We start from the raw sequence: 14122 nt of genomic DNA, 5'->3' as shown, positions 1-14122 counted from the left end.
GAAAAAAATAGTGCAGACGCAATTCGGCAGAGAAGAAAATGAAGGCTGCAGCAGTTAAATATTTCTAGGGTTGATTTTATTTCTTTCGTAGCTCCCAATTCAAGTATGTCTAACTAATTTTCTTATACTACGGTTAAGGATGAAACCCTATTCAATGAAATAATTATCTTTTTATTTAATTAATTCGCTACATGTGCGCTTTAATATTTATGGTTCTTATTTCACATGATTAGTTGGATGTTATTAAATCTTTTCACCAATTCTGTCATGTATTATTAATTGTTAGGATTAATATTCGATTAAATCTATGCTTGGGTCTATAAAGTTTATATATGATTATCTTTGATTCTGTGTCTTTCATTAAATTGTTTACGCAGAGCGCTTAAGAAAACTTTGACTTTTTGTTATTTAATATGTTTACATGGGATGCTTAGATATCATACTGTTAAGCGGAAAAAGAAACCTACACAAGAATAATTTTAATTGGGTTTAATTGTTATATTTATGAGATAACATAGATTGATTTCGAGTTGTCACTCTAAATTTGGAGATTAATTAATAATTAGATAATTACTAGTTGAATAGTGGTGGATTCCGAAACCTTAGTAAATTTTTTCTTATTGATTTCTCATTTGCTTTAATTGTTTTCTTAGTTTAATTATTTTTATTCTCTTAAAAATTCAAATTGCTCAACTAGGTTAGGATTAATATTAATTTTAGATTTAAATTAGACTTTTCAATTTACAACAATCCCTGTGGGTTTGACCTCGTTACCACTATTCTATCTCTAGATTCGTGCGGTTGCGAGTATATTAAAATTTTTCACAACAAGTTTTTGCGCTGTTGCCGAGGATTGTGCTAGAAAATCAGTTTAATCTAGGTTGATTTGATTCTTCTACTAGTTATAATTTAGGTTGTCTTTTATTTTATTTATTTAATTTTTTATAAAAAACACAAAAAAATTAGTTAATATTTTCTTTGAATTCATTGTTTGGTTGTTTGATTTCTTTTATTTTAAATTTTGTTTATTTTTATTATTGTTGTTTAATTTTTCTTCTTTGTCTAGTTAGTTTATGAGTGTTTGGGAACGCGATTCAACAAATCGCTTGGTCAAAGGAGAGTAAAAAATTGATAGGAGTCGAGCTAGTTATTCAGAAGTGATGGATGACCCAAATACACTATTGCCAATACTTCCACTAGTGCAAGCCGAGAAAACCCTTAGAGAATATTTTTCACCACTTGCAGCCAACCAACCATCTTATATTGTGTTGCCACAAACTACAACAACACACTTTGAACGTAAGCCCTCTGTCATTCAGCTTTTACCATCTTTCCATGGGCTAGAGAGAGAGGACCCATATTTGCACATTAAGGAATTTCTTGACAGATGCTCTACATGTCGTTTTCAAAATTTTAATGATGAGTCAATTAAGCTTCGCATGTTCCCTTTCTCATTAAAAGACAAAGCGAAAGCTTAGTTGAATTCACTTCCTACTAGGTCTATAACGTGGGATGAATTAAGTAACAAGTTCCTCACCAAGTTTTTTTCTATGTCTAAAACAAATGCCCTTAGGAGAGAGATAAGTGATTTTTATCAAAGAGATGGTGAACAATTTTATGAGTGTTGGGAAAGATTTAATGATTTACTCCTCAAGTGTCCCCACTATGGTTTTGAGAAATGGAGACTTATACAATGCTTTTATAACGGTTTAACCATGTCGAATCATCATATGGTATAATCTATGAATGGTGAGAGATTTTTGAACTTACATGAAGGGGCTGCATGAGATTTCTTTAATTCACTTTTTGAAAATTCTCAACAGTGGGATTTTTCAAATCAAAGGGAAAAATCATCTCAAGTTTCTAGAAAGGGATTATATGCAGTTAAAGATGATTTTAATGTGAAATCCACTATAACTACACTTTCTAGGAAAGTAGATGCCTTAGCTCTAAACCAATCAATGAATCACCATCCTAGTGTAGCTAATGAGGTTTGTGCTCTTTGTTCTAACTTATCTCATACAGCACAGAATTGTCCATTATTATTAGCCTATCCAGAGGCTTATTTTGAGTAGGTACATGCCCTACAATCGTATGAAAAATCCTTCAATAGTCCATATTCATCCACATATAATCCTAATTGGAGGAATCGCCTAATTTTTCTTGGAAACAAAATCAACCTTTGTCAAACTAAGGAGGGCAACAATTTAACATGCTCAATCAAGAATTTGTCCCTCATAACCAAGTATATCCCTCTACCGAATAACTTATGTCTTAATTTGTCGCACTTCAACAAAGAAAACCTTCTTTAGAGGATACTCTTCAAAGATTCATTCAGTCAACCCAACAAACCTTTCAGTCGAACACTCAAGCAATTTTAAAGGTTGAACATCAATTGAGTCAATTAACAACTACGATAGCTGAGAGAGAAAAAGAAAATTTCCAAGTCAACCAATTTCTAATCCCAAAGGAGTGCACGAAGAGAAGATTACAACTAGCAAGACTTGAAGAGATCATGAATTATGCATATGAGAATGCCAAGATTTACAAGCAGCGAATGAAAATATTTCACGACAAGCATATTTTAAGAAAATCCTTTACACTAGGTCATAAAATACTTTTATATAATTCTCGATTGCATCTCTTTCCAGGTAAGTTACGTTCTCGATAGTCTGCTCCTTTTATAGTTCGTACTGTCTTTCCTTATGGAGCAATTGAGATTGAAAATCCAAAAAATGGTGATTTATTTAAAGTCAATGGTCAGAGATTACAACCATTGTTAGAGTTAAGAACATCAGAAGTCGATGAGCTACTTTTAGATGATCTTGTTTATCAGGATTAATTAAGTCCATCTTTGCATTCTTGTTTTATTTTAATAGTAGGTTTCTTTTTCATTATTTGTTTTTCTTTTCTAGTATTTTTCTTTTATAAATGAGAGGTAAAACAAATAAATTAATATAGAAATGGTAAATTAACGTATTATTAGTAAAAAAATAAAAAATTATAAATTTAACATAAAACTTATAATCAATGTTAAGTGTAAAATAAAACATAAATTATGTAAAGAAGACGTAATATTTGTAAATGGAGGGTAAATAAGTAAATTAACATAGGGTGGTAAATTGGTGTATTATTGGTAAACAAAACAAAAACTTACAAATGCAATATAAAACTTGCAAACAGATAATAAGTGTAAGATAAAATATAGATTGTTAATTAGAATATAAAACTTGTAAATGAAAGCAAAAAAGAAGTAAATTAACATAAGAGTGATAAAATAGTATATTAATTGTAAACAAATAATTAAAAAATAAAAATATAATATAAATCTTGTAATCAATATTAAGAATAAAATAAAACATAAATTTTGCAAAATGGAACATAGAACTTTTGAATAAAAGGTAAAAAAAAATTAACATAGGAATGGTAAATTAACATAAAAAAATATAATATAAAACATGTAAATCAACAATAAGTGTAAACCAAAACATTAATTGCGTAAATGAAATATAAGGATTGTAAATAAAAGGTAAAATAAGTAGATTAGTATAAGAATTATTGAAAAAATAAAAACTTACAAATGTAAAATAAAAACCCTTTTTTAATTATGATTTTCTTATAAATTTTCTAATTTTGTTTCTAAATTGAACATGATAGTTTAAGTTGAGGTAAAACATGTGATGATGTACATAAAATATTATGAAGGATAAAACTTATTCTCAAAATAGGATTTCGAAAAACTATTATTTTCGTGTTTTCAAGGTTGTTTGTAAGATAAGGTATTTTGTATCTTTCCAAAAGCCCCCGACAGTAATTCCAAATGATCTTTAAGTACAAGTAAAAAATGAAAAATTGAAATTATATGAAGTATGTATAAAACATAAAATCAAATCCAATTTTATTAATATATCATATATGTCTAGTAACATAAGAATACGTTCTTCTTTTTTAGCTTAATCCACATAAAAATAATTTTGCTTAATTAACGTATGTAGTGAACAATACTATGATAGAAAATTAAGAAAAAAACTATGATAAAAATTAAAAAAATTATGTATTTGTAAAATGAATACCGAAATTATGGTTAGACAAATTCAATAAAACTTATTCCAATTGTTTTCATAACAATTTTTTTATTTTCAATTGAGGAGTGGCTTTTCTTTAATTAAATCAAATTGATAAACTATTTTTTGTTTAATGTTGTTTTACTTTAATGTTGATTTACAAGTTTTATAATATTCTTACAAGTGTTTGTAATTTTAAAACATCAATTTACCACTTTTATATTAGTTTACGTCTTTTCCTTTCTATTTACTAGGTTTTATATATAATTTACAAAATTTATGTTTATCATGACATTCATGCTGTAATTTTAATCACGGTATTATAAAATTTTCCCTAATGAAAAGAAGTAGCACTCACAAAGTAATTAATTAAACAAACAAATTAATTATCAATGGTAATGATTAACTATTAAATAATGAAAAAATTTATTAATTTTGTACATCCAATAAAGAAACACGGTTACCATTATGAATAAGCACATCAAACACGTTGATTGATTGCATTGGACAAAAAAAAAGCCTTAATGTTGGATATGGTTATAGAAACTAACCAAATCCATGAAAAAATTGGACTAAATGAGAGGATTACTATTCATTTATTTTCTTCCTCCTCTCATTTTCCGTCCCAATTTTCTGTCTAATATTTTGGCCATCATTTTTAACCAATAGCAGTGAGCTAGCCTTAGGCTATGGCTAGGTCACTGTTTCTCTATCAATGCCAAAAATCTAGTAAATTAACATTGCTGGCCTGGCTTGCAGACAAGTGCCCCAGCAAATTTTGTGATCCTCTGAACTTCTGTTCCTGGCGCTGGTTTAATCACATCATTCAGTTCGTATTTGATTTGCTTTTTCGGGTCACCGGATGCATTGAAGTAAGCCCCATTCAAGAATACATCTCCCTCTGATCTCCATATCCAACCATTCCCTTCTTCAGGGCTGCAGTCCATTCTCTTTGTCACCTGCATGCAAATAAATAATAAAGATTAATTCATTACGTGCGCAGCCTGGATTCTCTTTAGATACGAACTTTATGTCTTTTGTACGTTTATTGAAAAATATTGTTTATACATTAAGTGAACTCTAATCAATAAAGGACCTTGTCTCTTGTAGAAAATACATTACCTCTTTGGCATTCTTGTTATCTGAGGCAAAGAACCTATTACCCTGGCTAAGAATGGTGGGGCCTTTGAGACCACCAATTGCATACATTTCCCATTGATTGTAATCATTGTTCACAACATGAGCGAAACCAAATCTGATGCATGGCATTCTTTGCACCAATCCCTTATCAAAGCGGTTGAATGCTACAGTCACTTGCATCTTTTTATCTTCCGTGAACGTATCGGTTGCACCTAGCAAAATTGCCTGCAAAATTTTATAGCACAACATGGCTTATAATAGATCAAAAGTTTGAATTTACGTTTGATGATGACCTGAGCTACGTCATGTAAAGTCAACATTTAATTAAATTATAGTCACCTTGTCATGGTTTGAGAGGTGGCAGTTTGAAATGGTGATGGCTGTAGATCCTTGAATGGCATCAATGAGCCCATCTTGGGCTTTAGATAATGTAAGATGATCAAGCCAAATATTTGACGAACCAAATACTGAAACAGCGTCCCCATCACTTGGACCTCTATTTCCCACATGATCCACAGAATCCCTAATCATACCACCACTGGCAGGAGAAATGTTATGAATATGAATCCCATGAATGATGACATTTTGCACAAACTGTAGCCTAATTCCAGCTCCATTGGCAATGTGTACATTGGCTCCACGCCCATCAATGGTCTTGTTACCCTGGACAACCAATTCTTGTTGCAACTTGATGTTCATGTCCTTGGCAAAGATGATCCATAAAGGTTCTTTTTGGATCACTGCATGGCGTAAAGTACCAACCTTAGGGTTCTCCATATTATTGTCAGAAGAATCAGTCACCTCATAAATTTTTCCACCTTTTCCTCCGGTAGCTTTACTGCCGAAACCAAGCGCGCAACCTGCTAGCGCCTGCCGATCTTCTGCCCAGTTCTCTTTGCAACGCCAACATTTGTCAATTGGGTTTGTTGCCTCACATTGCCCTGATTCTGCATTCAACAAGCCCCTTCTGGCAGCAGTCTGCTTTGACAAGCTGCAACCCATAAAAAATTTCTATAAATTTCATATCCATATATATCTAACTTTAAAACATTAATAGGATGTATTATATTTTATTGCTAACGTTTTTCACCTTTTTAAATTAAAATTAAATAGAATAATCTAGTTTAAAATCTATATTTTGAAACATGCTAATGCCGACAGGTACGGGTTTTTAGTATTAGTATTGTTATTCACATACTCCTGAACTTTCATGTTCAAGTTGCTGGCAACAGCTACAGGGTCAGGATCATAGTACTGCTCAGTGGTCTGCATGGCTTCTTCAGCTCGTCGCCTCCATACCTCGTCGGCCTCGGCGATAGCCGATAGGCAAGGGATCAAAATGATAAAAGAGAAAAGAAAGATTAATTTTAGCCTAGCTAGCTCCATTTTTACTTTCTTTTTCAAATGTTTTATTCTAATGTACAAAAGTTCGAGGTATGTAGGATTGAACTTTTTGCTTGTGATTTGATGCAATGTGGATCATGTGTTTATATATTGATTTTGAGAAAAAAAATTTATGGCTCTAAGTTCTTATTGCTGCGCAGAAAGAGGAGAGCCAAATTCACTTCACGGTTGTAGTATAACACAGTAATTAAGATCCTATTTAATTGGACGAATAAATCTCAATATCATTATTATTAGAATTATTAGGATTTAATAAATCACAGAATTAGTCAAACTTTAAATAAAAAATAAAAAATGCAATGCTTTGTATTGTAATTTAAAGTAAAAAAAAATACTAAAATATTTATTCTTATTCTAAACGCTCTTCCAAATGACCAATTTATTATGCCCACAAAAATAGTAATCTAACGACTAAGCCATGAACTTAATTATGGCTGCCTATTCTCATTTTTTATAAAAAAAAAAGAATGTGTCGTTTTAACTAAATTTTGGGCAAGGTAAGAAACCTAGCTAAACATAATAAATTCGTAATCGAGGTGTATTGCATGTTTTTACTTTCCGTGGAGCTTTAGAAAGAATGGAAGAAGTGAGGTTACTAGAAGGAGTTTGGATCTAGGGAGAAGTGATTTTAGGAGTTTTACTTATCTTGTGATGAACATAATTTGTATACATATTTTACCCTTTTATTATATATTTATTAGTTATTTTTATTTCTTATTTTTTTTATTGAATAGGGAATTACTTTGAGATTATGGATAAAAAGGGCATAAAAGAGCTTAATTTTGGAAGCATTAAAGATTAATTGATTTTTGGAAGCAATTAGACATACATGCATGTGGAAATCAAGCCAAGGAACTGAATTCAACAAGTTAATTCATCATGCACATGCAGACAAATGAGAGAAATTGATTTTAGCTTTAAAAAGGGACCCGTACTTGGGTTTCATAAATGGAAAAAAGGAATCATATTGCAATTCTAAGTGCCCAGCACGTGAGTGAAGCAAAACAAATAAAATGCAAAGCCTTTCGGCTTTAGAATTGACAAGGTGAGGCCCATTTTGAAGACTATATAAGCAAGCCTTTGGCTTTTGAAAGAAGGGCAGCCGCCAGGAAGAAAAAAATAGTGCAGACGCAATTCGGCAGAGAAGAAAATGAAGGCTGCAGCAGTTAAATATTTCTAGGGTTGATTTTATTTCTTTTGTAGCTCCCAATTCAAGTATGTCTAACTAATTTTCTTATACTACGGTTAAGGATGAAACCCTATTTAATGAAATAATTATCTTTTTATTTAATTAATTCGCTACATGTGCGCTTTAATATTTATGGTTCTTATTTCACATGATTAGTTGGATGTTATTAAATCTTTTCACCAATTCTGTCATGTATTATTAATTGTTAGGATTAATATTCGATTAAATCTATGCTTGGGTCTATAAAGTTTATATATGATTATCTTTGATTCTGTGTCTTTCATTAAATTGTTTACGCAGAGCGCTTAAGAAAACTTTGACTTTTTGTTATTTAATATGTTTACATGGGATGCTTAGATATCATACTGTTAAGCGGAAAAAGAAACCTACACAAGAATAATTTTAATTGGGTTTAATTGTTATATTTATGAGATGATATAGATTGATTTCGAGTTGTCACTCTAAATTTGAGGATTAATTAATAATTAGATAATTAATAGTTGAATAGTGATGGATTTCGAAACCTTGGTAAATTTTGTCTTATTGATTTCTCATTTGCTTTAATTTTTTTCTTAATTTAATTATTTTTATTCTCTTAAAAATTCAAATTGCTCAACTAGGTTAGGATTAATATTAATTTTAGATTTAATTTAGACTTTTCAATTTATAACAATCTTTGTGGGTTCGACATCGTTACCACTATTCTATTTCTAGATTCGTGTGTTTGCGAGTATATTAAAATTTTTCACAACATCTTGCGAAAATAAAGAAAAGTGATTAGATGTAAAGCTAGCGGTGGTCGGCGACTACAAGTTAGCTGAACCAACTTGCCAAATTCCAACACATCTATGTGTTGAGAAATCACATGAATAAAAAGCCAACTTATTTTATAGGCATGCTTCAAAGGCTTATAACTACCATAGGTAAAAAAAGACAAGAATATCCTTGCCTAAGGAAGGAAAAGCTCCAACTAGTCCTATAGCAGCTAATGTGTTAGATAGGGCTAAATGGTCCCAACTGCTTTAAGTGACCTATTTTGACTCTTTCAAGCGTGGCAGCTTGTTGCTTCCTCTTTTTCAATAAGTTGTCTCTTTATCGGTTCTTTATTTTAGCTAAGAAAACAATTTTCTTTTGGTGACAATGGCTCCGCACTTGCTGGCTAAGAAAACAATTTCTTTTGCCTAGATGGATTTTACTCAGCAGTAATTAACCTAGTCTAGGTAGACCACTAATTTCTTACAATAATCTTCTGACTACTTTAAATTTTTCACCCACAATTAAACTGTACATAAAGATTGACAAGCAAAATTCTTCCATTGAGTTCCCCAGTCCTATAAATTAAGATTAATTTTAGGCTTCATTTGATTATATAACACAAAATGGGTTGCTAGCACTCTTTCACAAGAGAGCATTTAAGTGCACCAACAAAGCGAATGAACCATTCAACATATGCTCTTAGCTTCGCTTTAATCGTCTCATTCTCAATATGGAATAATATCTTCCAACTTGGGTCACCAGATTGATTAAAGAAAGCCCCATTGTCGAATATCTCCCTCTGATCTTTGTATTTCATCATATTTAGAGCTAGCATCTCTCATTGTCACCTGTTTGGCATAATCATTGTATAAAGCAATGAACTTGTTACCCTGGCTAATAATTATTGGTTTTTGAGGTCACCAAGTGCATATATTTTCCAATGAGTGTGATCATTGTTCATAACATGAACGAAGTCAAATATGATGCATGGTATTCTTTAATGGTGCGTTTACTTCAACGAATGAGAATATGGTGGAATGAGAATGAACTGGGAATAGAAATGGGCTGGAATGAGAATGGGCTGGGAATATGAATGAGCTGGAATGAAAATGAGGAATGGGAATGAGATTTCAATGTTTACTTAGCAAAAATAAATAGAAATGAGAATGTGCTGGAATGTCATTGATGTGTTTATTTAACAAAATAAATGGGAATGAAGAAAGGGAATGAGAATCAATTTACCAAAATACCATAACATCAATAATTAATAAAAATAATTAATTTATCATTATTAACAATATTATCATTATTGTTGTTGTTATTATTATTATTATTACTATTATATTATTATTATTAAATTTTATTAATTTTATTATTTTAGTTGTTATTAATTATTGTTAATATTATTTTATTAATATTATCATTATTAACATTTATTATTATTAAATTTTAATAACTTTATTATTTTAGTTATTATTAATTATTGTTATTATTATTTTTATTAATATTATCATTATTAAAATTTATTATTATTATTATGATTATTAAATTTTATTAACTTTATTATTTTAGTTACTATTAATTATTTTTATTATTATTTTTATTAATATTATCATTATTAACATTTATTATTATTATTTTTATTAATATTATCATTATTAACATTTATTATTATTATTTTTAATTAATATCATTTTTATATCTAGATAATGAAAATTACATTATTATTATTCTTATTAAATTTTATTAACTTTATTATTTTAGTTATTATTAATTATTGTTATTATTATTTTTAATAATAATAATAATAATAATAATAATAATAATAATAATAACAACAACAACAACAACAACAATAATGATAATATTGTTAATAATGATAAATTAATTATTTTTTATCATTATTTTTATTGTTAATAATGATAATATTAATAAAAATAATTAATAATAACTAAAATAATAAATTTAATAAAATTTAATAATAATAATTATTATTATTATTAATGGCATTTAAAATAATAAAAGTAATTGTGATTTGAATGAGATTTGAATGAGGGTAATTTGGGAAATATGAAAAAATTAGAGGGATACAAAAGTAAACACATATTTCATTCTCATTCCCTCTCCCTCATTTTCATTCCCAACCCCCCCATGAGAATGGGATTCCCATTCCTTATTCCCAAATTGTGTGGGACCCACAAATTTTATTCCCATTCTCAAATTATATTTTGCCAAGTAAACATGAGTTTCATTCACATTCCCCATTCCATGAAGTAAACACACCATAAATCAATTCCTTATCAAAATGGTTATATGTGATTCTCATTTGCATCTTTTTATCTTCCTCAAAAGTATCGCTTGCACTTAGCAGTATCACCTATAAAATTAAAGCACGCCTACAACTTGAATAAATAATCTTTTTATTGTTAACCTATAATTTAGCTTAATTAAAATTAGATTATTCATATAGTTTCCCTACTACAGTTTAGTACTACCTATTCAGGTCGTATTTAGAGCTTATCATGAAAAGGCACTAAAATTGTACAATTTTAAAAAGACTAGAATATAAAACTATAATTATGCTATAAAGATTAATTAATTAATTATCTTATCATGCTTGATGAAGTGGCTGTTTGAAATGGTGATGGCAATAGATCCTTGAGTAGCATTAATGAGCCCATTGTGGCATTCGGATATTGAAACATGGTCAACCTAAATATTTGATGAACCATATATTGAAATCCCATCTCCATCGCCACTTCCATGAACATGAACAATATTATGAATATGAAGTTCATGAATGATCACATTTTTCACTTGATGTGTACCAATTCCACCTCCATGTGCATTATGTACATCCACTCCGCGACCATCGATGGTCTTATTGCCTATCATTTGAAGCATTTTTGACAACTTTATGCAAGGCCAGCTCTAGAGTACTAAAGGCTTTAGGCGAACTATTTTTATGAGGCCTGCTTATATTTAGTAGTTTTAACACTCAAAGAAACATAAAAAAGGCTTAAAATGTAATCAATTTTTAATTACATATTGAATATCGACAACCAATAAGATGGTAAGAAATTAAAAAAAAAAGTAATTAAGAATTTTTTTTTAATTCCCTTAGACTATTATTTCAAGAAACTATTTTTTTTCCTTCAAAAGTGAGCCAATAAATGCAATAGTTTTCTTTAAAGAGAAAAGTGCAAGAAATTTTATAATATTAAATAATCTTGATTTTTTTAATAGATACAGATTTTTTTAATATTTTTCTTGAAAAACCTAATAATGACTTAATTTTACAGCTCTTTAATGTTAAGGTTATCAAATATAAAATTTGTGTAAAAAAGACTTAATTGTAAAATAATTATCAATTAAAAAAAGCCTAAAAATAGGCTTTCTTATCATAAGTAAGTTTTAAAATATTAATTTAAATATATAAAAAAATACAAAAGAAGGGGTCTTCTAACATATAAGGACTTGATGGCCACAATGAGGAATTTCCAACATATAGGACCTTAGGCGATTACCTAATTCGCCTATACCTAATGTCGCCCTTAACTTTATACTTATATTACGTTCAAAGATGATCCACAAAGGTCCCTTCTGGGTCACAACGAGGCGTAAAGTCCCTAGTTTAAGGTTTTTATGATCACATTGGTTATCAGAACTATCAGTCACCATATAAATAGGTCCATGCTTTCCACCGGTGGCATGTTTACCGAAACTAAGCGTGCAATCGGCCAGTTTATGGCGGTTGTTGGCCCAGTCATTTTGACACCGCCAGCACCAGACTATTAGGTTTGTTGCAACGCGCGGTCCATTGTGTTTTTCATGCCTCAACAATTTCCTCCTTATAATGTTCCCTCCTAAAAATCTACGAGTTGCAACATAATGTAACAAAATTTTATTCTAAAAATTGGGGTCATAAAATTTTTTCTTAGCATGTGCTCTAGAAGTTAGCACTATATGTTTTAAAATAAAAAATAAAATAACGTCTTAAAGATATTGAGCTTACTTTTAAACATGCATTTTATAGTAATTAATCACTACTTCAGGATTTTAGGCTTCATTGGTGGCATTTATGGCTTCTTATGCTCGTCGCCACAACGCTTCATTGGAGTCGGCCATATGGGCCAAGAGGCATGGAACCAAGGTGGCAAGGAAGAAGTAAAAAATCAAGCTCAACCTTATCAACTCCATAATTGATTATTTTTTTTTTCAGGTTCTAGTGAATATTTCTTCTTTTGTTGTGCATATTTCTAGATTAATTAATAGATTCTAGTTATGTTGGTAGGCTTAAGCACAATTAACATCGCATTACCAATTAAATTACCATTAGATTATAATGAGTAATTAGTGACAACAATTTATTTATTATGACTGTGCACCACTCCCTCTATCTCATTGAGCTGAGATTAGTTACTAGACTAATATGATACAAGTTTGAGAATATTCTAAACTTATAGCTAGATTAATGGTGTGAATTGCCCACATGTACTTTCTAAATGGGATTAAAGTATCATTGTCTCATAATAAAATCAATTAATGTGGTTAATTATTGATGTTTTAGACAGATTTGGGGTGCAAAAGAAAAGAGAAAAACCTATCTAAAACAATAAATTTATTTTTTTGGGAAAACCAGGGTACCTCACTTGATCATTGTGTGCGATATTTTTTAAAATTCAAAGGAGGTAAGGAGAGTGGGAGGACGGTGATGATAGCGAGAGGTTAAAATCTGGAAAGGAGGCTCTTGGAGATAATCTTTTAGCTTGCAAAACAATAAAAAAGAAGTTAGAGGTGGAGCCGGGGTGACTAGTATCCACACTCCGATGATCAAGCTAGCTACTCAAGTTTTTTACGGTGGCAAGAGTTTGCCAGCCCTCTAAAATGGTGATTTGAGGTTAAAGAAGATCTCAGCCTTTTTTTTAAGGTGTGTGTGTGTGTGTGTATTTTTTTTTAATGAAAATAAGAACTAGATGCCTTTATATATGGAGTAGCTTGGTTGTCACGTGGCACATTTCTAATAGTTATTGGTTATCCTTTTCTAGCATTTTTCTGTCCTTTTATCTTTTTTATGATTTTTGGGTCATTAGGAGCATGCTTGGGGAGTAAGAATGCATTCATGGCGTAATTTATCCTTTTGAACAAGTGGTGTACGCTGGAGGGTGATCAAGGATGCCTCAGTAGAGGTTGTCTGGCAAGGCTGCTAAAGACCATTGTCCTTGGTACAAGGTCCTTAACTTTTTGGTAGATGTGATAGTCAACTACCACCGCTTTTTCAACAAGATATTTAATATTTGATTTTGTAAAAATCAAATTTTATCTTTTAGGCGATGGAAATGTCTCTCATGATTGAGTTTTTAGAGATTTTTCCTTAACCATTTCGCGTCTGATCTGTGGTACCCCTCATACCTTCTTAATCTACAGGTGTACTTGGTGTATGTTGCAAGTCAGGTACCTCGGGTATATGAATTTATGGTGTAGGTCAAGTACCTCGAGTACGCGAATTTATGACGTAGGTAAGGTACCTTGGGTACCGAACTTATCGTGTAAGTTAGGTATTTCGGGT

At 30.4% G+C, this 14122-nt stretch overlaps 1 protein-coding gene and 1 non-coding gene across 2 annotated transcripts; both read right to left on the bottom strand.

The window, feature by feature from the left end:
* Positions 1-1565: 1565 nt before the first annotated feature.
* Positions 1566-1672, bottom strand: LOC127903595 (small nucleolar RNA R71). The gene has a single exon (XR_008056303.1). It is a non-coding gene; the product is annotated as a small nucleolar RNA R71 (small nucleolar RNA).
* Positions 1673-4490: 2818 nt separating this feature from the next.
* Positions 4491-6651, bottom strand: LOC102621878 (probable pectate lyase 19). Its single transcript, XM_006482481.3, has 4 exons — positions 6403-6651; positions 5544-6195; positions 5187-5429; positions 4491-5023 (listed from the first exon to the last, which is right to left on the bottom strand). Exons 1-4 carry the CDS (start codon positions 6588-6590, stop codon positions 4799-4801), a joined length of 1308 nt encoding a protein of 435 aa, XP_006482544.1. The 5' UTR covers positions 6591-6651; the 3' UTR covers positions 4491-4798.
* Positions 6652-14122: the final 7471 nt, after the last annotated feature.

This window comes from Citrus sinensis, chromosome 6 (assembly GCF_022201045.2).
Source record: "Citrus sinensis cultivar Valencia sweet orange chromosome 6, DVS_A1.0, whole genome shotgun sequence".
Lineage (NCBI taxonomy): Eukaryota > Viridiplantae > Streptophyta > Magnoliopsida > Sapindales > Rutaceae > Citrus > Citrus sinensis.
The sequence above is the reverse complement of the archived record's forward strand: the minus strand, read 5'-3'. Positions and strand labels throughout refer to the sequence as shown.